Source organism: Eucyclogobius newberryi, unplaced genomic scaffold (genome assembly GCF_026437365.1).
Source record: "Eucyclogobius newberryi isolate DKJ021-1_F unplaced genomic scaffold, fEucNew1.0.hap1 SCAF_2, whole genome shotgun sequence".
Taxonomy (NCBI): domain Eukaryota; kingdom Metazoa; phylum Chordata; class Actinopteri; order Gobiiformes; family Gobiidae; genus Eucyclogobius; species Eucyclogobius newberryi.
In genome coordinates this window covers 23,640,871-23,667,074 of record NW_027315834.1, presented here as the reverse complement: position 1 = coordinate 23,667,074, position 26,204 = coordinate 23,640,871, and the positions used below count along the sequence as shown (strand labels likewise).

The window sequence follows — 26,204 nt, the reverse complement described above, 5'->3', positions numbered from 1 at the left end:
GAACAGGGGAGTGCGAGCGCTGCAGAATCCAGGAGACAGTGGAGCATGTCATTATTCATTGCCCGAAATATCAACAGCAAAGACAAATTCTGAGAGAGAGAGTTTGTGAACATAGGATTACATTTTGTATCAAGGAAATATTGCAGAATATCACACAAGAGGTTATAGTAAAGGTACTCCTTATGTATTTTAAGTCAACAGGATTAATGGGGAGGATTTACCGGACAGTGGCGGCAATGCACCTTCAGTTGCGTGCCAACCGCCAATAAACAATACTAGAAGAATTGTAGAAAAATGCTCAGTTGTAGTCATCTGGACTAAGTTTAGAAAAAGCTAGACGTTTCGACTCTCACCCAAGAGTCAATGTCAATAAGCAAATTTAACTCAGATATCTATTCTATTCTGTGGCAAGATCGGGCTGGATTTACCACAGAATATAATAAATATCTGAGTTTTTTCTAAACTTAGTCCAGATCACTACAACTGAACCCTTTTCTACAATGGAACGCTCCTGGACGAATGAGGGACTACACCGACAATAGAAGAAGAAGAAGATGGGCGTAACCGCGGCTGTAACGTGCCCAGTGGTGACGTGAACAGCCCATGATGGCGGCACTGTGCACTGTTTTGAATTCCGCCCGCTTTTGCAGTTTGACTTAGGCCAGAGGAAATCGTCTATTGATTTTTTCTAGGGACATTAAGTAAGTGAGCCTAACAGTATGGATTCTGTCGTGGGAGACGACCTGACACTTCCAGTGGATTTAAATGGAAGGTATTTTGAATACAAACAAATGCTTGCTAATTTAGCTAACTTTAGCATTAGCATGTAACATATCCACAACACAACACTCTCAACGGATATGGCTTATGTTGAAACTAAACATTGGATGTATAGCGCGAGTCTCATGTCAGAAATACATGTTGATATCATTGACAAAGCTGACTTAATTATGGGTACACAGAGCGTTACGAGTGTAGCTTAATAACTGAGGTGTAAGCACTCAGATAACGGTATAATGTTTTTGAATTATCATCAAATTGACTGAAATGGTCACGATACGAACCTTTTATAACTTTAACAATATGACTGATATAATTAGAAAACTTTCTAGCAGTGTTATATTTTTTAACTTTCTAGTTCTGATGTCTGGATCGTCAAAATATCATATGTTTTGAATGTGAAAAGGTACTCCAACTGCCCACAACAGGAAGCAGAACCTGTCTCACCAGAAAGCGGAACCATCGCGTTGTTCTGTTTTTATATCACAATGTTATATAAAATATGACTGTGTATGTTATAAAAATGTCTGTGTGGTTTCGGCTTGTTTTCGTTTTGACGTTGCCCGGCTGTGCTCTGTGTAAATGCCATCCAGGTGCGAGGCGTGCGCAGTAATTCAAGATGTTGCAGAGATGTGTGACCATGATGTGGTAGTGTATGATGTGTGACCATGATGTGGTAGTGTATGATGTGTGACCATGATGTGGTAGTGTATGATGTTTAACCATGATGTGGTAGTGTATGATGTGTGACCATGATGTGGTAGTGTATGATGTGTGACCATGATGTGGTAGTGTATGATGTGTGACCATGATGTGGTAGTGTATGATGTGTGACCATGATGTGGTAGTGTATGATGTTTAACCATGATGTGGTAGTGTATGATGTGTGACCATGATGTGGTAGTGTATGATGTGTGACCATGATGTGGTAGTGTATGATGTGTGACCATGATGTGGTAGTGTATGATGTGTGACCATGATGTGGTAGTGTATGATGTGTGGCCATGATGTGGTAGTGTATGATGTGTGACCATGATGTGGTAGTGTATGATGTGTGACCATGATGTGGTAGTGTATGATGTGTGGCCATGATGTGGTAGTGTATGATGTGTGACCATGATGTGGTAGTGTATGATGTTTAACCATGATGTGGTAGTGTATGATGTGTGACCATGATGTGGTAGTGTATGATGTGTGACCATGATGTGTGACCATGATGTGGTAGTGTATGATGTGTGACCATGATGTGGTAGTGTATGATGTGTGACCATGATGTGGTAGTGTATGATGTGTGACCATGATGTGGTAGTGTATGATGTGTGACCATGATGTGGTAGTGTATGATGTGTGGCCATGATGTGGTAGTGTATGATGTGTGACCATGATGTGGTAGTGTATGATGTGTGACCATGATGTGGTAGTGTATGATGTTTAACCATGATGTGGTAGTGTATGATGTGTGACCATGATGTGGTAGTGTATGATGTTTAACCATGATTGTTTATAAGATAAGATAAGATAAGATATTCCTTTATTGTCCCACATGGGGAAATTTCATTGGTGCAACGCAGGTAGATACAGAGGTAGATACAGAAGAACAGATCACTTATAGGAAGTCTGAAAAACACTTTCAGTAGAAGATCTCCTATAAACAATTAAAAACTCCCATAGACAAATAAATAAATAAATAAATACCATTGCATGTGATCCCGACAGTAATTGCACATGAATATGTGTCACGACAGCACATAGATTGCACATGAATTTCACAGTAATTGCAAATACGACAGAATTGCACATCAGTATTAGGTTAGGTCAGTATTGCGCCGGGATAACGTGACGATCTCCGGGTAAGACGACTGTTCTCCGCAGTTTCATGAGTTCCTCCTTTGTGTAAACGCGGTACGGCGCCGGCCGGGGGGCGGGGCCGGAGCCGGGGGACTCAGAGCCAAGACGCATCGCAACGACACGACGAAAACACTCAATCCAGCCGAATAAAGTCAAAACAAGTTAAATGATGTGGTAGTGTATGATGTGTGACCATGATGTGGTAGTGTATGATGTGTGACCATGATGTGGTAGTGTATGATGTGTGACCATGATGTGGTAGTGTATGATGTGTGGCCATGATGTGGTAGTGTATGATGTGTGACCATGACGTGGTAGTGTATGATGTGTGACCATGATGTGGTAGTGTATGATGTGTGACCATGATGTGGTAGTGTATGATGTGTGACCATGATGTGGTAGTGTATGATGTGTGACCATGATGTGGTAGTGTATGATGTGTGACCATGATGTGGTAGTGTATGATGTGTGACCATGATGTGGTAGTGTATGATGTGTGACCATGATGTGGTAGTGTATGATGTGTGACCATGATGTGTATGATGTAGTGTATGATGTGTGGCCATGATGTGGTAGTGTATGATGTGTGGCCATGATGTGGTAGTGTATGATGTGTAGCCATGATTTGGCAGTGTATGATGTGTGGCCATGATTTGGCAGTGTATGATGTGTAACCATGATGTGGCAGTGTATGATGTGTAGCCATGATTTGGCAGTGTATGATGTGTAGCCATGATTTGGCAGTGTATGATGTGTGGCCATGATTTGGCAGTGTATGATGTGTGGCCATGATGTGGTAGTGTAGACGAAAGGGAACAGTATTGTTTAAGTATATATTCATTGGTACTTTAGATGTGATTCCCAATCTTATGGTTTGGATCCAAAGATTCTCAGGGAGTCCAAATACCAAAAAAAGAGGTCCAAACTTGTCCACTAGATTTACAATGAAGGGGTGGCATGTTAAATGCTTTTATTAAGTATTTTAATAACGCTTACTGTTCAATAACGTTCGTATTAACCATATAATAGTTATTATTTAATAGGGCTAGGCAATTAATCGACAAGTTGAACAGTCAAGATTTCAGTGATTTCCAATTGTCAATGTTACGTTTTTTTTTTTTTTTTAATTTAAAGATCACCAGTTAGATTCAGATTTTGGAGGAAGAAATTTGTTGTGTTTTATATTGCAATGATTGCTGGTCTGTACTCTTTCAGCAACTTAACATTAAAAGTAATTTTTGTTATAAAATTAAATTGGGAAATCATGATCGATCAATAAAAACAATTATGTCATATCACCCAGGCCTATAATTTAGCTTAAAGGAGCTTGTCAGGTTAGAGCAGGATGTGGGGTCACCAATGAATCCATAGGTAAACTTGGAGTGACTGAGAGATAAAGGTTGGGAACCACTACATTAGATGATAAATTAATAAATTACAGACTTTGAGCTGTCTTCAGATGCCAGATGCACTTTCATACTTATTACATGTATGTGGTTTGATTAGGGATGGGACAAAAAGTGCTAATGCTGGTGTGTGATATTTCTTGAGAAAAAAGCAGTGGTACAATGAAAGCAAAATAAAAAAAAAAGAAAGAAAAAATATTAAGTGACAATTTTCCAAAATTGTGAACTCCACAATGTATGTAAATAAGATGAGCCTTTTTTGCCCCCGGAAATTTGTCCTCTGCATTCGACCTATCCTTCAATGGCGCTGGGGCGATTTGTCAGGAGCATTCTCTTGAGTCACTCTTTACATTTCTTCTCTTTCCCATAAGAGAAGAGTGGTCATTGATATTTCTGACTGCTTTATTGTAATTTACTATTGCTTAAGTCTTGTGGCTTCTGATTTTCAGGCTAAATGTATAGTAATTGTAATTGATGAGACCATTTCTACATATTAGAAACAAGGGCTGTCACAATCAATCAACACCTAAATATATATTGTTAAACAGATACTTATTTGTAAATGTATATTGCCCTTTTTCTATATGAAAACTATTATAAGACCATGTGGAAACAACTGCTACTATCTATATATAGTATTAATCGAGTATGAAGCATTTTTCTCAGTATCAAAATAATTTTTGGAATTTTTGTATAATTACGAGTAGAAACTGACCCGAACTGAAATGATCTGAAGTGTGGGAATAAAATATGAATTGAATTGTTAGCTTCTGAATGCTAATCAAATCCTGGTCGAAGTAAATCTGACTTGGAGGGAAAACTCATGTTCAGCAGTGCATCCCTGAAACTGACCACCCAGAGCACATTTTAGGACTTCTAAAACTTCTAGGATTAAATGGATCATGTATTTTAACAGCATAATATATCATTGGTTTACAGCAAATTTTCTTGATACAATAAATGGTCTAATTACAAAATAAAAATAAGGTAAAAGAGCAAAACTTAACATTTAAAACATGTAAAAAGAAAAGTATATTGTGTCAAGCAAATTGGCAATATTCAGTATCAATTTAGATTAATATTAGAAGTATGTTTGTGGTCTGACTATTGATTATACTGCCTTCGTCATAGTTTTAAACGGTGATCAATCGACCAGCGCAACCTGGTTTAGTTTAGTGTCTGAGGAGCCTTAGGTCTTCTGTGTGTGTGTTTTGTGTGTGTATGTTTGTTGCTGATGTTTGCGCTTTTTGTTTGTACCATCGCACTTATTGTTGTGTGATGACGGGGCCACAGCAGACTATTTGTCCATAAGTGAAAGCCTTCTACATGGTACTGTCCCCTTGCTGCCACTGGCACATGCGCTCTTTTATAAAAACACTGTTGAGACCGGGACAGAGTGGCCGTGCGTGGACTATTTATGGCGCATCCTCAGGGCTCAGTGGAGCCGTTCACTGCGAGTAATGCGGCACAGATTCTTGGCAGAAAAACACATCTCCGTTGCTTTTGGAAAAATGTGTCCCGTTTAATCATGACTGAGGTGATGGCATTTGTTTTTTCCTGAACATATTTCTAACATCAACGCATACTAATTCACAGCTGCCGATTGACAAACTCCATGGATGGTGCAGAGTACTCCACTGAAGGCATGTCAGGTATGCTCGATGCCGCCGTGTGCATGTTGTCTAAAGAGTGGGCGGTATTGACAAAAATCAATATGACGATAATATGGCAATCTATCACAAATGTGGTAAAATGTCTTGCCTGATCACACAAAACGAGATTGAACTGTAATAGTGTGTGAAAAGTTGCAACTAACGAAAGGATGTTATAATCAAAAACATGAAATCTACACATTTCCCGGGTAATTTTTATGTGATTCCTGCTTTGTCTGAGTAATAAAACCTCTTCTCTGTGTAGATAACGATAATTCATTTACTTAGTTAGTTGACAACTATTTTACTATCAGTTAGTGCAGAAAAAAATAAAATGTAGATAAAAGTGCAGAAATATCACTTTATACCCTTATGCACTGCAAGTGGGGAGAGCAAAATTGACAAACAGGAATATCGCTATTATTTGTTTATTGTAGAAATATCATGTTATACTCTTGATTTGAGCATTTAAACTAGACTTTTGTGTCTCTTTTGGAGCTAATTTTTAATCGGTTTAATCATAAATATGCATATCTCCAAAACAAAAAATATAATAATATACATTTATTGCTATATCTCCCACTTTGCAGGTTTTTAATTAATTATTGTTATTATATAAAATATGCTATTAATATGCTAATTATGAATGTTCTCTTTATTCACTAAAAGTTTTGCTCAGCCAGTCAAAGGCATTATGAGGAATTAATGAGTTTAATGGGCGTCATGAGCACTGACACCACAGGCAAGAGTGTTTACATTACATTTACATTACATTTACATTACATTTACATTACATTTACATTACATTTACATTACATTTACATTTAAAATGAATACATTCTTATCTGGAACTTGGATATCCTTGATCTAAACCAAAAGATCAGGAAAAAATATGACTGAAATTTGCAAGTTGGTTGTAATAAATAAATAATGTAACGAATCATGAAGTAAAGTACTGTATTTTGTGTTCAGCTCCTTTCTTTCCTGAAAAGATGTCTCCAGTCAAAGTTCTCACCATGAAAGACTACGAAAATGTAAGTAATTTGGCTCTGCATTGAGAGCATCACGGTATAATAGGTCTTGATAAAGTAGCTTGTTACAATTATACATTTTGAAGTCTGATATTCTTCTGCTGAAAATATTGCCCTAAACGAATAAAAAGCAACAACAACAACAACAACAACAACAACAACAACAACATGCAAGACAAGTATCTTGAGTTGTGGCCTCTACAGTCTCTACAGCTCAAATGCTACATACTACAAAAATCAATGAAAACAGAGCTCGTCATAATAGGTTTGTTTTTTCATTGAAGGTCAGAACATTTAGTGACCAGTTTTGACTTCAAATCCAGAAAATCAATAGGGTTATTGCACTTTAGTGAAATGTTGGCATCTGGTTCTTATGTGTTTGACTGTCTCACGGCTTGATTTTATCATCGTCTAAATTGTTTCCTTCTCATTTCATTTTGTACCCAACCCCCACTAACAGATGTACGTTTCCCAGCACCGAGCACAATGATGCACAGTCTATTTCACACACACTCACACACAAAGGCCCCGTTCAGGACAAGAATATCCATGTATTTTGCTTTCATTAATGTCACCCAAATGTTTTTGCATTGGAAAGCAATGTTTATTTTGGGCGACTCTGTTACATTTATATTTTTGTGTGTTTTTTCAATTTATTTCATACAGCAAATTACAGCTCTAAAGAAAGAAAACTTTAACCTTAAGCTGCGAATTTACTTCATGGAGGAACGCATGCAACAGAAATGTGATGACTCCACTGAGGACATTTTTAAGACGGTGAATAACTCGTCTTATTACATTTATTATTGAACCAAACTCTTGCTTCTCTTTGCTTTGATTGTTTCTTAATGTATTGTGTTTATTTGTTCATTAGAATATAGAGCTGAAGGTTGAGCTGGAGTCTATGAAAAGAGAAATGGCAGAAAAGCAGGAGCTTCTTGTCTCGGCCTCGTAAGTGTCCTTACTCTTTAAGTATTAATTTCTGTGAGGAATAACTGAGTCTGTGTGTGCCCTGGTAATGTCAGAAAAGCTTTGGAGAGTCTTGCTGGCCGTGACTCACGAGAGCCACATCACGTAAGAGAGCAAGCTCAGAGAGAGATGGATGCACTTCGAGATGCTTTCAACAAGAAAATAGCAGTCTTGGAGCAGGTCGGAACATTTTGCACCAAACGTTTTACGCGATCATATAATGACAGTCAACCATTTTGTCACCACAGTCTTTGCAAGCTGCCGATGTGGAGATTGATAGGATGGCATCAATAGCTGAACAGGAAAAATGTAAAAGTATCAACATGGAAAAACAGCTTCAAATCTTGAGTGCCAGTTCTTCAACTTCTCATCCTAACCAGGTTTATGACCTGCAGAAAGCCCTGGAGGACAAAGACAAGTTAGTCAGAGTAATTTACTGTAATGCCATATACTGACATTTTGGCTTGACAAAATTATTTTAAAATGTTTATTCCTAACTCTCCACAGTCTCATTTGCCAACTAAAGGATAGTTTAAATGAAGCAACTCTGCAGGTTAAAAACTGTGCAGAGCAAACAAGAGATGCACCATCAGCAGACCAAGTCAAACAACTGACTGATCTCATGACAAACAAAGAGTCAGAGCTTGAGGTACGTTTTGTTAACATTCTCACACTGACAAATGATAAATGCTGTCCGTTTCTTGTAATCATGTAAATACAGTTTTTTTAATTGTGTTTTTCAGGCCTTAAGAGGTGAACTGCAAACGGAACGGAACAAAGTCCCCTCAGAACCTCAGGTTAGTCTTTGGGCATAACAAATATCTAAATATATCATTGTGACGGGAGTTATTCACATGTAGACATTAGTCATTTCCTGTTGATTCTCGTAAGGTTTCTTCTTATGAAGTTGTGCACATTATTCATCCGAGCTCAGTAAGTTTGCACAATAATGTTGAATAATTATTTCATTTAAAATATATATATTTAAATTAAATAACATTTTTTTTGTCGATAATAACTCTTTATGAGCAGTCAACTGACAGTGTTAAGTAGATAGTACTGGTATTTATATCTATTGTATAAAGCGAGCTGATGAGAATTATTACTAGTTTATGCATCTGAGGAGAGAACACTTAAGAAAGGCTGGGCTGGTGGTTGAAAAGGCAGCATTTATAGTTTGTATCAAATCAAATCTTGACAGTGAATTGCACATGTGTTTGTCAAGTCTGACTCACCAGTGATGTTGACTGAGGAAATGAAGGCAGCGAGTACAGCCAGTGTCTGAGCAGTAGTTTCATACTTCATAAGAAGTACAACACAATAGAGGCTGATATCTGTGTTCCTTCAATTCAATCCCCACTTCACTCCAGGTAACAGGAGTTAATGGTGTGTTCAGAATCTTAAGAATTTGAAATGAGGTTTAGTTTGTCTCTCTGATCTAGATATCGATGACGGTTTAAGTTATTATTCATCACAAACAGACTGAACTGATTATTGCCTCAAACTAGTGATAACTGGGAGAGACCAAATGCGTGACATTTGACTCCGTGCATGTTGCCATGAAAGGGCTTGTTCGAAAAATATATATTATCTATATTGTTGACATCACTGCATCAGTTTGGGGTTATCCAATGCCAGGGAGGGAAATGGAAGGCGGGATCAGGGATTACTAAGAGCTTAGGCTTACATTGGTCTGCACTGTCATTAAGCTTTGGGCCTTTCTCTGTGATACAGAAAGTTGGTGTGGCTGCTTGTTGCTTAACAGTTCCATTATTTTGTTAATTCTGTGTGTGGAGAATCGGAAGATTAAGATGAAGGACATGTGTCGTATTTGTCGGGCTCGTCTGGTTGGAAACCAATGTCGCTGGATCTTTAGCCCTTCTGCCAAAAACAAGCTCCAGGTGATACTGTCTCACGTGCTGGGAAGAGAGGTCACTCGTGATGGTCGGGGTGAGTTTGTCTGTGGGAAATGTGCGTTTCAACTCGAGAAGGTGGTGAAATGTGATGTGGACATCAGTCATATACAAGACGACCACAACATGCGCATTAAGAGACTGCAAGCTGAAAAAGACCATCTTATACTGTGCTTGATACATGTATACAAAAAAAACAACCCAGACAAGGACAAGGATGATGGCGAAAGAAGTTCCAACACTCCGGTTATGTCAATGGCAGTAACCAGTCCTGATGATGAAAGTGTTGATCAACTGGCCATTGAAAGCCATTGTCAAGACACAGGAAGGACAAACCCGAAGAGTCGTATGAGACGATGTGTGAGCTTGGACAGAATAGCTGGTAAAAGTCCAGGGCAATGTGGCATGAAGTTTGTATTGGGGTATGAAGGCTCTTATAGTCTCCGAGCCACACGACATCGCTCACAAAGTATGTACCTTGACTTGATCCATCGCAAAAGTCCGCAGTCTAGATATGGATTTAAAGGACGCTCTACATCGCTGCAGTCGGTCAATAGAGACTTTGCTTCTGAATATCTGTCTACACTGAGACTTAAAGGGTTTTTAAGTAGACCAAACTCTGCAGTTGGTTCTTTGGGAAATGCTCAGACCAGGGTCCAGAGCTCCCCTCAACCCTCGATCATCTCTGACTTGATCCAACTCTTGTGCTGTATCAGTACACGTCAAATGTCTGTCCCAGTGGGGAGCCATATTCCTGTCCTGAGGAGAATCCATAGCATCCACCTCTATCCACCCTCAAACTGCAGACATAAAGATAACAGGACACTTCATGAATTAGCAGAAGAATTTGATGATGAATACACTCCTGTTAGAGTGAAGGTAGTTTGTTTTTGTGGTCACCAATCACTGGATACGTTGTAGATTATGATTTTTGTAAGCGCTAGAATTTTGTATTTATTATTTTTATCTTTTAACTGAATTTATATATATATATATATATATATATATATATATATATATATATATATACATTTATTTTTTCTAGAAGAGTGAACTTAATTGTTTGGAATCTCTCAATCAACAATTAACTGAGGAGCTTACCCAAGCAAGAAATGCCAATGAAACCCTCTCTAAAACAATTTTGGACATCAAGAATGAAACTGTGGTATGGTATTTTGTCATTATGTACATCAACAAATTACAGCTATTTGCAATATATAATGGGTAACAAGGCATACACATTATGTTTGAACAGGTTCTGACTCAAAAGTTGGATGAAAAAGAAAATGAACTCAATTCTGAGAAGAAAAATGCACTTAAGAGAGACAAAACAATTCAAGGTCTCACCCAGATCCTTGGTGAAAAAGAAAATGAGGTGAGTTTACAATCAAACAAAAGAGGCAAAATAGCACAGAGGGCCCGATATTCTATCCCACATCAGCTGCTGACGAGTGTGCTCTGTTCTGGACTGTGCCATTGCAAGGTTTGGGGCCTCTCAGATGAGAGGCCTCAAACCCATTTAAGAACAAAAAAGAATTAAGAACAAACATCTCTATATAAAATGTATGTTTACCAAATGTATCAAGTCACATTTGGAAGCATAATTTATACTGTAAAATGCCCTGGTGTCCAGAGTATAGGCTGTTCTAGTGGGTTCAGAGCAAACATGCCTGTAGACAAGAGCCAGAGAACTGTGCTTGTTTAGCCGCAGGCTTCCTTCTCTATGAAACTGAAGATCCGGTCAACAGTCTAAAACTGAACTTTAACTAATTTATGATCTGTGACCAAACAAAGATTGCAGAGCTGTGTCATGAGATTGAAGACCGGGAGGAAGCACTATCCAAAGCAAGAGAAGCAGCTCACAAGGCCCAGCTACGAAAATACCAGGTAGCCCTTTTTACAGTTTATTTTTGTTTGGTTAATTTATTAATCACATTTAATTGTTTCTAGGGAGCAGAGGAGCATCAGCATCTCTTAATGGATAAGCAAACGGAACTAGCCCAGCTCCAAGGCGAGCATCATGCTAAGGTACTGGAGACTCAGAAGCTTCAGCGTGCCCTAGGCAGAAAGGAGCAGGAGCTGGCTGGCCTTCAGCAGGCCAAAGACCAACTGGAGCTGGAGTTGGAGGAGGTGCAGCAGCAACAGAAGAAAGGAGACAAAGCTGTCAATGTGAGGAAAAAGTATTTATTTGGTAATATTATAATTTGGATTTAATCTTTATTGAATTCATGCAGGACCTAAACAATCAGCTTAAAAAGCTGAATGGGAATATAAAGGAAAGAGAGAGTGCTTTAGAGCAGCAATACCAGGAAGCACTGAATCAAACCAAACAAAAGGTTCTTGCCCATGAGGTGACCATCCAACGGCTAACGTCTACTCTAATGGATAAAGAACAACAGCTCCAAGTCAGAATACAAGACAATTAACTACTCTACACTATGTTTATTCATTTTAAACCAATTTAATCATCCCTTTCAGGAATATATGAACATAATCCAAGACTTTGAGCAGAGCAAATCTTCTGAGGGCATTGATGGCATGCTCTCCATACTACGACAAAGACTTAAAGAGAAAGAGAAGGCACTGGAGGTGTGTAAATTGTTATACTATACATTGCTATAAGTTTCTATTTTTAATTACAATTGCTACTTTGTTATACAATAGCAAGCCTTGGACGAAAAGTTTGCTGCAATTGAAGACAAGGATAATGAGATCCACATGCTGCAGCTGTCTTTAAGGGAGAAGGAGCGAGACTTGGAAAGACTAAACAAATTAGTTTCCCACAATGAAGAGACTATTCATGTGAGCCAATTGTCTAAATATTGTCTGGATGTCTTCATTATTATTTTTAAATTAAACAGTTTTTGCTGTATCCTGTAGAGTCTTGATGGTGTGATAAAGGAGAAAGATGTAGAATTACAGCGTCTTGCCAACACATTGAAGAATCTGCAAAGGTCTAAACAAGAAATAAAAGATAACTTGGGACGATCCTTGCGGGAAAAAGACGCCATCATCAGCCAGCTTCAGTTGTCTTTGGAAGGCAAAACAAAACATTTGGAGGTCAGATCAGACAAAGTCGCTTTTATGTGTTGAGTGTTCATAACAATAGTCTTAACTGTTCATAACAATAGTCTTAACTGTTCGTCCCACAGAACAGTCTCCCAATCACATATTAATACATTGTAAATTATCTGATTTTAGGAATTGACCACCTCAATGCTTAGCCAGTCACAGAGCCATGCACAGGACCTTGGCGAACAGATGGATCAAAGGCTTAAAGTTGCTGAAGCCATGTTGGCCGAGTCCGTTAAAGTCAGGGAACGACTGATTGCTGACAACGAGAGCGCTGTGGAAGGGCTGCTAGCTACAATTAAGAGCAAGGATCAGCTTCTCAAGGTCATTCAGACATATTCATAATTTTATCATTTGTAATTGCAATAATTGGCAAAGCATATTATGTCAGTGTAATTACCTGGATATGTGTCCTCAGGAGTCAGATGAACATTACAAGTACATGATGTCACAGCGCACTCAGGAGATTGAGGATCTCAGAAAGCAGCTCTCAGACAAGCAGCAGCACCTGAACGCTGTTGAGAAGCAATGCTCGACCAGAACACAGGAGGCTCTGTCAGAGGCGGCGGGGCTCAGAGGTCTGCTGGAAGATAAAGATCGTCTCATCACCGTAAGAAGTTTTGAATGCAATACCAGCTCGGAACTGAATTATGACTTCTTTTGATTCACCCGGCTTTATTATGTTTGTATTGTTTGTAAAATATGTAGAAGCTTCTGCAAAAAGCCAAGGATAGAGACCAACATACAAATGAGACCAGGCAAAAGGAGGCGTCTGCACATGTGCTGGAGCTCAGACACACCATTCAGATTATGCAGGAAAAACTGGATGAAAAGGAAGGTGAGATCTCTTTATAAAATATTTATCTAATATAAAAGTGTGGTGCGAATGAGTTTTATGCTTATTCATTCTTTGCTCCTCAAGCTGAGCTGTCCACAAAGTTTGGAGAAAATGAAGATGACAATCTTCAACTCCCAAAGAAAAATATTATCCTCAAGAAAGAATTACTTCAAAACAACGCAGCACTGAACAAAGCACTTAAAAGAGAAGCTGAACTGAAGGTCAGTACATCTGGAGCATAAGACAAATAAACCTTTCATTGAGAACAATTTAGTTTTATTTGTAGAGTGATAACTGCTCTAATTGGTGTTATTCTTGCTTTCATTTCTCAGTTATTGTTAAATGAGCTTGAGGGTCACTGTGAAAGTCAAACTGCGAATATTGAGACACTTACTGCCACTCTTAAGACCAAGGATGAGATCATCAGTGTAAGCAACTGGAACTTTGTAAACTTTAAAAATTTTATTTTTAAAAAGCACAAGAATTGTAACATATTGTTTTTCTGCAGGCACTCCACCAACGTATTGGTCAGAAGTCTTTAGAGTCAGATTCATATGATCAGGCCACGAACAGTGATACTGAGAGATTTCCTCCTAAGCTTCCACAGGGAGAGCGGCTCATGATTGGTGGAGACAATGAACAAGAGGTACTTTTTAAGTCCTCAGAAAATATATTCATTCTGTTGTAACATTGCCATATCATATTATTTATTTTGTTTTATTCACTTTAGACTGGGCCCAGTTTTAAAGCCCTACAACAGGAGCACAAGGCTCTCAACAGAGCCCTAAAGGCAGAACAGCAGCTTTATTCTAGTCTGGTTCGGACCGTTAAAGAACCGGACAGGTATGAAAACCGCAAATGGCATTAACACTCAACACAAAAATTCTGTGCAAAAATGTATGACAGTAATGTAAAAATGTTATATTCTTTGCAGTGCCCAACGTCTTCATGCTCTACAGCTAGAACTGACAGCTGTGCAACTCCTTCGACAACAGTTAGAGGAAAGCATCAAAATTAATGAAGACCTTAGAGATGACTTGGATAGAGAAATGCACAGAGTCAAACTTGGAGAAGGTGCAGTGTAAACACTTTGTTTCAGATGAGATTGGAAATTAAATAAAAACATTTTAGGCAAATAGAATGATGGACTCAGTGGTTGGACAAAATTACCGATTTCCTCAACTAATCTCCTATTATTTGTCTTGCATGTCATTTTTTCACCTCACCCGTCCTTTTGGGTCTGTTCAATGTTTGTTCTTTTGTCTTTCCATAACCCTGCATGTTTTTCCAAGCATAAACTCCTTTCATGATCCTGTAACTGTCGCTCTCATTCTAAACCTGTTTAACCTAAATAAAAACCTGAGTCTGTCTTTCACATCGTTTGCAATCGCTTGTCTCGTCATGACTTTTGTGTTTGTGGCAATATCATAAATTGATCAAATGCATTGAATTCATGGCGACGCCTTTATATGTAACTGCAAATGGGGAATGCTCCTGAAATGGTGAACAACTTAAAGTCACCCTAAGTGTATTACCATGTGACATTGCCTGCTTAATGTTGTTCAGAGCATTAATTGGCAGTGCCATGGGGGCAGAGTGTTAAGACTGATTAAAGGTGTCAGAGCCTCAGTGTGTCCTACTGATCCCTCCACTTGAGCATCAGGTGTATAAATAGGCCGTGTGTTCAGGTCTAGACTCACAATTACATAACGTGAGAGATGTGTAATTTAAATTGCCACATGTCAAAAATCTAGACTGCTGGGTCTTGCCACTATTTGTTTCTTGTATAAATGTAGCTTCTTGTCTTTAATATACTTTGGTTTTGTGTAGAAGTTTAAAGCTAGGAGTTTCTTGTGTATTAAAGTAAAAATAGGGATATTTGTTGGGTTTGTTTTTCTGTGTGGTTGCAAATCACTCAACTTTCATGTTTAATTTTGGAATATTTTTTTCTTGAACAGGTATGAACCGTGAGCTTGAGCACCAGAGAAACCAACTGGAAGATGCCCAACGCTGGAACGGGTCACTGCAGCCTTGCTTGGGTGCCATCCAGAGCCGCGGCGGAGGTGTGGGCGGAACCAGTGAACACGACAAGTTGCATTCATGTTTTGGCAAATTGGTTAAATAAAAGTGCGCTTTGTGTTTCTCAGGTGACTCCTCGATGTTCTTGGGTGATCAAACGTCTTACATGAGCATCTGTGTTGGAGAAGATCTTGGTGACAGTTTGTCCCAGTTGACGTCTCAAGAACTTAGGGAAAAGGTTAACACGCATATATATGAAATAATTACTGGTTTGACGTATTTTTGATGATAATGTTGTATTTTCTTTCAGGTGATTGAGCTCCAGGACAACATCAGCAGACAACATGCTTTGAACAGAGATCTGCAGAACAGACTGAGCTCGCTGGAAAAGTCACATCTTCAAAGTCCTGTTAAAGACGAGCTGGCGATTGGCTCACACATTTGTTGGAAGCAGGTTAGCGTAAGAAGGGCACTGTGGCTGACTTTCTACTCTTTTATCATAACACCAACAATCTAACAATTATGTAGACGTTGTACCTGGTGGTGGAAAGTACAAAAGTAAAAGTACTGTACTTTTTACAGTGGATACGTTTTACTGTCACTTCACTACGAGAGCGGGAACTACTTTTTTTTTAACTGGACTGAAAAGTAAAAAAGTACTTTCTGTTTTTGAGGGATTAGTTTGACATGTTTTGAGTTGAAAATTATACTGAAAAAAATCCCGCACACTGTCTTACTTGTAAGGTGAATTTGTATTTACAGGTGGAGAGGCAACGTTTCGACTAGGTTTGAGTAGTGGAGCGGCCTCAAAAATATAAGTGGCCACTCCTATTTTTGACCTGACGAAGATCTAGTAGCCGAAACGTTGCCTCACCAAACAAAAATTCACCTCGCAAGTAAGAGTGTGCAGGATTTTATTCAGTATATTCAGCGTTACGCACGCCTTTTCCTACACACCTGCTATGGAACAGAAAAATGAAAAGTGTAGAAACATTGAGAAAATTCTTCAAGATTTTCACTATTTAAGTCCAAAGTCTGCAAAATACCTTACTCTAAAAGTAACATTTTACACATGTATTTTTCTGTTCATGTATCTGTAGTTTTACTTAAGTACCGAAATTGAGTACTACTTCCACTACTGGTTGTACTGGCGATGGCAATCATTTCTAAACATGCCTCTTATTACTTCCTTTTATATCGTGCCCCTTTTTATCCTCTGTCTTTAACCTTCAGATTCTCAAGCATGTTGTGTTTCTCGCCTAATGTAGTTCCATGTTATCAAGTACCTTTCTTAAATAACTAACAAGTCTGCTCAAGCTGTCTCCTCTCTCCTACACCTCTCCTAACATGTTTTCTTTTATCTCTGTGTCCCATAAATTGGTCTTGTTTCCACACCACATTAGACGCACCTTGCCATTCTACTGTTCAGTGTTTTATTGATTCTGTTCCACCATTATTTTTTTCTTTATCAAATCATTTGCATCATACTCGCCTTCCATGTCATTATCCAAACAGACTCACCAGGATAAAGAGAGCCAGACGGATGCCACACTGGAACAGGTGAGATGGTGGTCTTTTGTTCACATTTGTTCACAACTTCTTTGCTAAACCTGCTTTGCATTATTTGCATTCTTTCTAAATTAGAATATTTTAGGAGACCATTTAAGCATTAAAAGTACGGCTGATCGGACTAGAGAACAAACTCTGTCTGGCTGCGGCACAAAAGACTATCCTCGTGTTGATGATGTGACCATTTCGAGTCCATTCGGTGAGGTCAACTTTGGGCCTTGCCTCAAGTGAGTCATGCAATTTCTGTCTTTCAGAGTAATAACATCACACTGTGGCTACTTCTCTTCTCCACATTGATATATTTTTTTTTCTTAATCGCAGAGGTGAACTTGAAAAAACTACACAGATAAAAGAACAAACATCATTTGAGTCAAAAGAAGAAGATTGTGAGGTCTCAGGGCAGCGCAAGGATGGCCCGAGTCGGTCGCATAAAACTGGGAAAAAGTCTGTTATGTCAAATGACCAAACGAAATCTAACAAAACTGGTCCTCAGAACAGCAAAGAACGAAATAAAGGGACTGCACCTACAGGCTCAAAACACAAACATGTCTCTAAATCTTGCCTTGGGGTAAGCTGATGTGTGTTTTTGACTTGTCACTGTTTTAATGTGTATGTGAGATTTTTTATTCAGTCTATTTATTTTTTTCAGGCTGCACAATCTCGACTTCCTGTCCCTGTGAGACGGCGAGCTGAAGCTGAAGCTGCTGCGCTCGAACATCAGGTTTTGGATGCGGTCCACGAACTCGAGCCGCACGTGCTCTTCCCCGAAACTCTCTCATCACAGTCTGGCTCTTCCTCCCACGAGCCACTTGTGTCCGACAGTAACAACAACGACAACGACAAACAAACCACTCGGAGCGCTTTGCCCGATGCTCTTCTGGCGACGCAGTTGGAGCGACTTCAGCAGCAGTGCCAAGATAAGGAGGCATTGATCTGGGAACTTAATGAGAAACTGGCAGACTTGAATGAGCTCCAAGTCCAGCTTCAAGAGAAAGAGTGTCTTAATGTGCAGATTACTGAGGCTCTCCAGGCAGCCGAGTCCACCATTGCCTATTTAACTGCATGTAGTCTCGATACCCAGGGTGCTCTTGGTTCCAACTTAAGTGGTTCAAATGCCACGCTTCAAAACAAATGCACAGAACTTGAGCATGCCTTAAATGAGAAGGAAGAGCATATTTGTGAGTTAACAGAACTACTTAATGAGGCTGATAAAGCTTTAAATTTGTCAAAAATCCATAGTCCAAATTATGATGGTAGACTTGATATCAAAGCGTCTTTTCACAAAAATGCCAACAGCAAGAAACACCATCCAGATGATTTGTCTGGATCAAGTTGTGAGCCGCCTCCAAATGCACAGTTAGACCGGAACAGAAACACAGCAGCGCCAGCAGAGGAATCACAAACCACTGATGCTGTTGTGCGAGGAGGCCAACACGAAGATAGTTCAGGCAGAACACCGTCAGGGCAGTTTGAGGCTGTATGTTCTCAAATGAGTGACTCACAGAAAAGGATTACGGTCGTGCTAATGAACTGTATCAACACCACAGAGTCCACTGTTGCTGCTTTGACTGCACACTGCACAAATACGTCTCGCTCAACGGTCACCGCCACCGAGCTGCAGACCTGTCTAGATAAGTTGAAGAGAGCGTTCAGTGACAAAGAGAATTTGGGAGACGCTGCACTGTTTAGTGTTGAAACTAACGACGCAGAGTGCCCCGGCTCACCTCAACCGAAAGAAAAACACGCAGACGGTCCACATCACAACCTTCAAGTCCTGTATGAAGCCTTTGGCAGTCTTCAACAAAAGCTGTTTGAGCTTCAGGCCTCACAAAAGAGCTCAGATGTGCAGAGAGCTTCACAAAACACCAAGGCTTTACCACCTAATGTGCAGAACCAGATCGAGACTCTTCACAAGGAACTGAGGGAAAAAAGAAAGGCCTACAAAAGCCTTGAGGAGAAACTAGCCGCTACACAGAAAGGTAAGATGTGACACTATTGTCTGTTCATTTCACATGGAAAGTTAATGTTTTTTATGACATATTTGGACAGTGAACCCTTTAATTACATGTTGTCTTGCCTCAAATGCCAGCTCCGAAGCAAGATGAGAAAGGCGTGCAGGTGGATTGGCAGGACCTGGGTTACGAAACCAGTGCCAAGAGTGAGAACGATAGGGAGGAGAGCAGTAGCACAGGTAGCTGGCCCTTAGGTCTGGACACTAACGGGTTGCTCTCTGCATGACGAGTGGACAAAAACTGACTATTTGCTCTTTTCTGGTTGGGTCTGATAATAACCGTCGCACTGTTCTTGGCTTTAACGGTTTCTCACTGACAAACAAAAGTGCATGTGTTTTCTTTGGGAATGTCTCGCCTGCGTTTTATAAACCTCATCATCACGTAGTGTAGAATGGCTTCTAATACAACGTTTTTTGTTGTTTTTTTGTTTCACAGATTTGGAGGCCGGTTTTAAACCCATTTGTGGTGCTTCTAGTCTGCCTTCTCTGTCAAAGCAGGAGCAACCCGGGTTTTCCTCTACAGAAAACCTTTACTCTGCATCTAGCACATACCCAACATCCCCTGTTCTAAGTTCTACAAAGGTAAACCCAAAAGACAGTCTGTTGTCTAATGTAATTGTATGTGGTGGATATGAATTAAGACACACTGTTTTTTTTTCTTTCTAGGCAAGCCTAAAAAGTTTGCGTCGAAGTTCATTATCCAGCGAATTGGTTGCGAGCGCGTTTGAACCTTCTGTAATCAGAGAAGATGACCATAGAGAACCCTACGATGACAAAAGGGACAATAGAATTAGACAAACAAATGGCACATCGCCTAAAGACAAATCCAGCTGCCTGAATATCAGCTCTGAGAGAGGCTCGCTCTGCCCAAACACAAGTGACCTGCTCCACAGTCGAAGTGGATCAACCTCACCAGCCAGGTCCGGATTTTTTATTTAAGATTTAAATATTTAACATGCTTTTAAGTGTGGGTGCAGAACAGTTTTAACTGATTGTAGTGTTTTAATATTTTCCTGTCTGGAAAAATGAAAGGAAATATTTGTTTGTCCACCACAGATTAGAGTCACTGATTCAGTCGCAGGCCAGAGAGCTGTCCCAGCTGAGGCAAGAGATCAAGGACAGTCGGAGGCTGGGAGCCCTGCAGCGGCAGCAGCTTGAGGACTTGGGAAAGGTCTTTAGTAATCTGATACAGTCGGCTAAATTGGACAACCTCATGAGTGACGAGGTCAAAAAACAGCTTGGCAGAAGTATTGCAATTATGGACAGTTTGGAAGGACGTCTTGATCGAAGTCACTACCATTTGGAGGGTAATTTGTACATGTTATCTTGTAGAATCCGCTTTTGATAACCTTTTAAACATGACAAACATGGATGTGCAAAATCCTTATTCTAGTCTGCAATAGAACAGCAGCTAATGTCTTTTTAGTTTTAGGTGCACTTTGTTAGACTTGTGTGAGCACAACTCAGTGAAATGAGGTTAATGTGGCCAATGCAATGCAACTGAGCAAACAATCACATTTTTCTGCTGTTCTACAGGAGAGTCTCTTTTGGGGAGTGAACATGGTGCAAAAGTCTCGCACAGGTGCGTTTCTTAATTATCAGCTTTTTATTTGAAAAAATTATGTTTTAACCGGAAGAGGACCTAGAACAATGCACTGCTACTCTTGATATACTTTTGTATTTTGTATTTGTAATTGTAATTAAATGTATTAGTTTGATCATTTATACAAACAGTTGTTTGGTTTTAAAACACTGTTATATTATTGTCCTTGATGTGAGCAGTGATGAGGAACATGACCTTCCTTTGAGCCCAGCTCAAATTCAGCAGGAAATAGATAGGCTACGAGTGGATCTAGAGGATGAAAGAGAGTTGCTACAGCAGCATGTCAGCCTCTTAGTCCACCAAAACCTCACCCTGGCCGATTGCACTAGGGACCAGCTGGACCTGTGAGTTCACTGGAGACGTGTGCAGTGAATTTTTTCCCACTTCCAAATCTGTCTTATTTCCTGGGATTAGTAGTGCCTCTAGTTTCTTTCAAAACTTTGTGTTCATTATTTTTGTTCTGCTAATGTTCTCTTTTCCCATCCATAAATTATATTGTAACACATTTGACTTATTTGTATTATTCAGGTTAACTAAAGAGCTCCAAGCGAAGAACCGTCTTATCCAGACCTTGCAGAGTCAAACCAGTGACCAAAGTCCAGGCGGTCGTCACTGCTCTCATTACGATGTGCCCCACTTGGACAAGACGTCTTCATATTCCCACAGCAGCCAGGAGTCCGGGCCAACACAGAGTAAGCTCATGCAATTGATGTAGTTGTAGGGCTCTAACTAACAATTACTTATTTATATTGTACATCGAGATTTTTAACCAAATAAAGATTTAAATAAGGTGACTCAAGTGTTAAATGTTTTATTGATAAAAGCTAAGAATTGTTTATTCTTTTTGACATTTTGAGTTAATAATTCCTCTGTGTTTGTGATAAACAGCCTTGTGTTTTAGAGCCTGTATAGTCCATTATCAAAATATGACTAAGGTTATTTTTTACAGTCGACTAGTCACAAATAGTCAATTAATTGTTGCTGCCCTAAATAGTTTATGTAAATGTTTATTTTATCAAATGCATTTCAAATGAGTGACTTTAAGAACAATGCATTGTTATCATGTGTATTTATTATGGTAATGTAATGGGCAACTATTAACTGTTAATTATCCAGTCACCCCCCACGGAGATGAGTGATGTAAAGATGTAGCCTTAAACCGCACTTCTTTTCAACTCAGATACTTATTGTTGTAACGAGGCCTCACACAGAACAATACATGTCAGTGAGGAGCACAGCAGGTGTCCAGTTACAATCCACCTCCTCTTAAAGTTGCATTATTCAGTGACGCTTATCCGATTCAATGTTTTAATGCAAATGTATTTATGAATGAAACACTATTGTCCGTAAGAATGATAATAGAGGTCGTTCTTTCAAAGCCATTCACGGTCAAACTTTCCTTCACTTTCTCCGTGTCAAGAGCCCATGTTCGTCACTTAGTCTGCTCTTCATGTTACGTTCTCCAGGCCGACCGCACTCAGCCGGCTGGACGGTAGCTGCAGGGGGTGGAGTTTTGAAGGAGGGAGCGTCGGGCCACACTGCTAGCAGACTGCACGGTCTGCACCGGGAGAACGCTCGGCTGCAGGAGCAACTCAGGAGCAGCGATCAGCTCAACACCACGCTGCGCAGCGAACTGAACCTGCACTGTAGCATCATGGCTCAGAGTGGCTCACAGGCCGAGTCCGGATCTGAAGCCAGACGAGAGCCATTCACCGCCTCGCCTCAGGGTTGTCACCTCACTTCAGGTACTAACCGCCCACATTCTGTAGGAAGAACATGGAATACAATTTAAACTGTTTTTATTTCCTGGAAGACCTTTTGGCAGAGCATTTACATGAAATCCGAGCACTGCGTCAACGTCTGGAAGAAAGCATAAGAAACAACAACAGCCTACGGGAACAACTGGAGAAGAAGCTCGCGGAAGTGGAAAAAGACCCAGGTACTTTCCCGCTTTCAGTACATCGCATTTACAAAGAGACGTCGTCTTTGTGGCTGATGGTGTCGTTTTTGACCTCTTAGCGCGCACTCACATCTTCATCCAAGACCGTGAAGATCATAGTCGGGTAACAAAAGAGATGATGCAAAATCAAAACTTGAAAGGGCAACTGAACGCTGAGTCTCAAGGTAAAATTAATTTGAAATACCAGTAAATGGTATACATTTTAACAGTCGCTCTCTTTGCAGATAAGCAGAAAGAGAATAACAAACTTCGTGAGACTGTAGCTAGAAGGAGCGCAAAACTGGAGCAGCGCAAGAAGGAGTGTGAGGTGCTGAGGCAGGAAAACATGCGAGTGCAAGAGAGACTGGAGATCATGAGCCAAGAAAATGCTGGACTACAAGATTCTCTGCTCTCCAGTAAAGATGAGCTCCACAGGTACAAAATGGATATGTGATTGAAACTTTTACATGACATTAACACACAGAAGGCTGTGAAGGACCACTTCAAGGACTATTGGTCGAACCTGAAACATGAGAATCATCATTTAGAAGCCCATTCAAGCACGCACTCCTGTGTGTACTCGAGTTATGTGACCTTTTACCTTCGGTTTACAGGCAGATACAGTAAATTAGCCGCTTTTCTTCCAACTGTCCTTCAATTGACAAAGCTGAGCAGCAAAATATCTCGACCTTGAAGCATTTTTTTTATAGTTAGATTTTTATTTGTATTTTTTCACTGTACAAGAAGTATTGTAGACCTGTAATCAGAGTATTGCATATAACAGTTATTGCTCGTCACCCGTAAACCCTAATGGAAAAAGTGTTTGAAAATGAATGAATGAAGAGTTATTGCTTTTCTTTAGGCTGCAGCGTGAAGTGAAACTTCAGAGTCAACAGTTGTCAGATTCACAACATCTTCTCCAGTCTTTGCGTGTGGAGCTGCAGGTTTATGAAAACCTGAAGAGCCAAGGTCTGAAATCTATAGGTACAGACTGTTATGTGTCACTTTAAGTGTTTGTACTGTATTTGACTAGAACGTTTGTTTTGTTTAAACAGAAGATGGACAGTCGACTCGAGGACAAGAGTCTTCATCATGCACAGTGGACCTGGCAGAGCTGATGTCTGAGATCAAACATTTGAGACTTCAGCTGGAGAGGAGCATCCAGACTAACAACGCTCTGAGGCTAAAGCTGGAAGAGCAAATCAGCCACGGACCGAACCACTCTGAGACCATTAATATCAACTACCTGCTTTCTTCTCCAGGTAATATCACTTTACAACAAGAGGAAAAACTTACATATGAGACACACAATACACAATTGTTCATAATTGCTTGGAATGAGGGATTACACCGACCTGATCCACATTTTTTCAGTGCATTAGATCTTGACAAAAGAGATTCACTTGGACCCCAGAATTATTTATATTTTGTAAAGTCTAGATTTAGCATAAATATTAGGTTGATGTCAAAAAGTCATGTTTATGTTGTGTGTCTGTTGTAGATGAGGCAACCAGGACTCAAGGTTGGGACGACTTCAATCCTCCACAACACAGAGAACGTGCCAGAAACACTCATGGTTTGGAATGGAATTGTATTGTTATTTATGTGATAAAATAAAGATTTGTGTTGCTACTACTCTTTTTGTCTTCTTTTAGATCAAAAAGAACAGTCAGCGGTTGATGGAGGATCTTTGAGTGGCAGCTCAGTGGACAGCTCTTCAGGTCCCTCTCGCCTGGTTCCCGGTCACAGGATGTGGGCTAATCGTAATGGCCGCCATGTTTTGGGTTTGATTGAGGACCACAGTGCTCTTCGCAAACACATCTCAGAAGGACGCAAGCTCTCTCACTGCCTGGACACACAACTGCAAGAGTGTATAGAGTTATTTAAGGAACAATGTTCAGACAAGGTACTCTATTCACTTTTGTGTGTTAGTAACATGTAAACGTTTAATTCATGATTATCTGATTAGTTTATGGAACAGAAGCCTCTGAGGAGTTTGTGCACCAATATAAATACACTGCAGCACGTCCTGGAAGAAGCCAGTCGTCTGCTGAAACTATTGTGGCGAGTGTCTCTGCCCGTCAATGTAACAACAGGAGACATGGGCCACAACCAGCAGGTACAGCACACGGAAAGAAATGTGGCGAGCAGCTGGGCTCATCCAGATCAATTCATGTTGCCCTTCGCTTTAGGACGAGCTGCTGAAAAGGGAGATTTCCAGGCTGAAGAACAGAGTGTTGCAGCAGGAGAAGATGTTGGGTGGAGCTGTAAAACGTCTTGGAACAACAAACCAGCTCAAAGAGGGAATGGAGAGGGTCATCATTGATCAGTGTATGGTCACATTCTAATATTAACACCAGTCTGTTGTAAATGATGCCTTTTTTGATTCTCCCCTTTATACTTCTACTGCAGTGTACTTGATGCATGGGATTTTGAAGAAAGCAAGAGGAAATTTAGAGGTACTTTTTCTGTTTAATACCTAAAATACAAAACTATTTTAATGACACCTACTGGAAGAAATTCATTTTATTTTCCTTATTCTCTATAAAAATGTTAGACAAATTATTGTACCCTCGTTGGGCTCAAAGTTCTATCTGGAGCACCAACTGAAGGTCAGTTTGTGATGACTTGGTGCATGTAATTTCTTTCCTTTTGCATGTACCACTTCCAAACTATCCTGTTTTTGTGACCTTTTCAACAAAGAATATTTATCTATTGTATGCAAAGTTCATCCTGCTGCATGAACCAATTTTACACATGCATTGCGTTTGGTGCGTTTCTTTTTTCTGGTTATCACTGACCTTTACCAACACAAACCATCGGTGTCGTATCCAGATGTTCATCCCTTTGTCCTGATGCTGTTTGAGGGAAATGGCCTTTTATTCAGCATCTCTGCCTTTGGTTGTTGCATTAGTGTTGTGTGTTTCTAAATCAAAAAGGGGGTTTAGATTATTACTATGACCACGGCTATAGCTGAGGTACAAATAATAGCCGCATATTTAATCATTCTTCACTCCTCACAGGAAATCCCATCGAATGGCCTGTAGCAGATTTTCAGTCTGATGCAGATGATCTTGAGACTCGGCACTTTAGAGCGGCAGAAGAGGAGTATCTCTCTGCAATTCCTGAAGATTAACCTGCTGTCAACTGATCGTGATTTTATGTATTTGAGATACTGGTACTATTTTTTTTTTACAAAAACAGGACTTGATTTTATTTTTGTGACCTTGTGTAAATATGAATCTACTCCCGTTTGAAGATGCAATTTCAACCTTTGTAAAGAAAAAAATAAATAATTTCCGATACAAAAGTTGTTTTATTATGACACAAATGTAGGCACATTTTTGGTAGCTTCTTGAAGTAAACTGAATAAAAAGTACAAGTTACATAGAGTAAATAATACAAAACAAGCTTCATGTACATTTACTGCAACATCAAAGAGCTGTTTCTAATGTCTAATGACCTATACAACTAGGCCTTATGAAGATTTGTCCCTGTCATTTAGAAACAAGACACAAACCTTGGTAGTCTTGGTTTCTAATCTGCCAAGACCA

The 26,204-nt window shown here is 39.7% G+C and overlaps 1 protein-coding gene across 1 annotated transcript; it reads left to right on the top strand.

Annotated features, from left to right (window-relative positions):
• The first annotated feature begins 594 nt into the window (after positions 1 to 594).
• On the top strand, positions 595 to 25,838 carry cdk5rap2 (CDK5 regulatory subunit associated protein 2). Its single transcript, XM_072454629.1, has 52 exons — positions 595 to 772; positions 5,631 to 5,686; positions 6,659 to 6,720; positions 7,384 to 7,494; positions 7,592 to 7,668; positions 7,743 to 7,866; positions 7,935 to 8,104; positions 8,194 to 8,335; positions 8,430 to 8,483; positions 10,645 to 10,764; positions 10,855 to 10,974; positions 11,394 to 11,486; positions 11,550 to 11,768; positions 11,834 to 12,004; positions 12,078 to 12,188; positions 12,264 to 12,401; positions 12,480 to 12,659; positions 12,801 to 12,995; positions 13,090 to 13,281; positions 13,380 to 13,509; positions 13,594 to 13,730; positions 13,842 to 13,937; positions 14,018 to 14,155; positions 14,240 to 14,352; positions 14,444 to 14,583; positions 15,468 to 15,587; positions 15,657 to 15,766; positions 15,839 to 15,988; positions 17,044 to 17,088; positions 17,173 to 17,324; positions 17,419 to 17,665; positions 17,747 to 19,076; positions 19,187 to 19,288; positions 19,545 to 19,690; positions 19,775 to 20,028; positions 20,165 to 20,415; positions 20,645 to 20,690; positions 20,891 to 21,055; positions 21,240 to 21,403; positions 22,178 to 22,456; positions 22,525 to 22,650; positions 22,731 to 22,835; positions 22,896 to 23,085; positions 23,513 to 23,634; positions 23,706 to 23,912; positions 24,152 to 24,226; positions 24,306 to 24,556; positions 24,620 to 24,769; positions 24,843 to 24,981; positions 25,063 to 25,109; positions 25,208 to 25,262; positions 25,674 to 25,838. Exons 1-52 carry the CDS (start codon positions 720 to 722, stop codon positions 25,784 to 25,786), a joined length of 8,283 nt encoding a protein of 2,760 aa, XP_072310730.1. The 5' UTR covers positions 595 to 719; the 3' UTR covers positions 25,787 to 25,838.
• Positions 25,839 to 26,204: the final 366 nt, after the last annotated feature.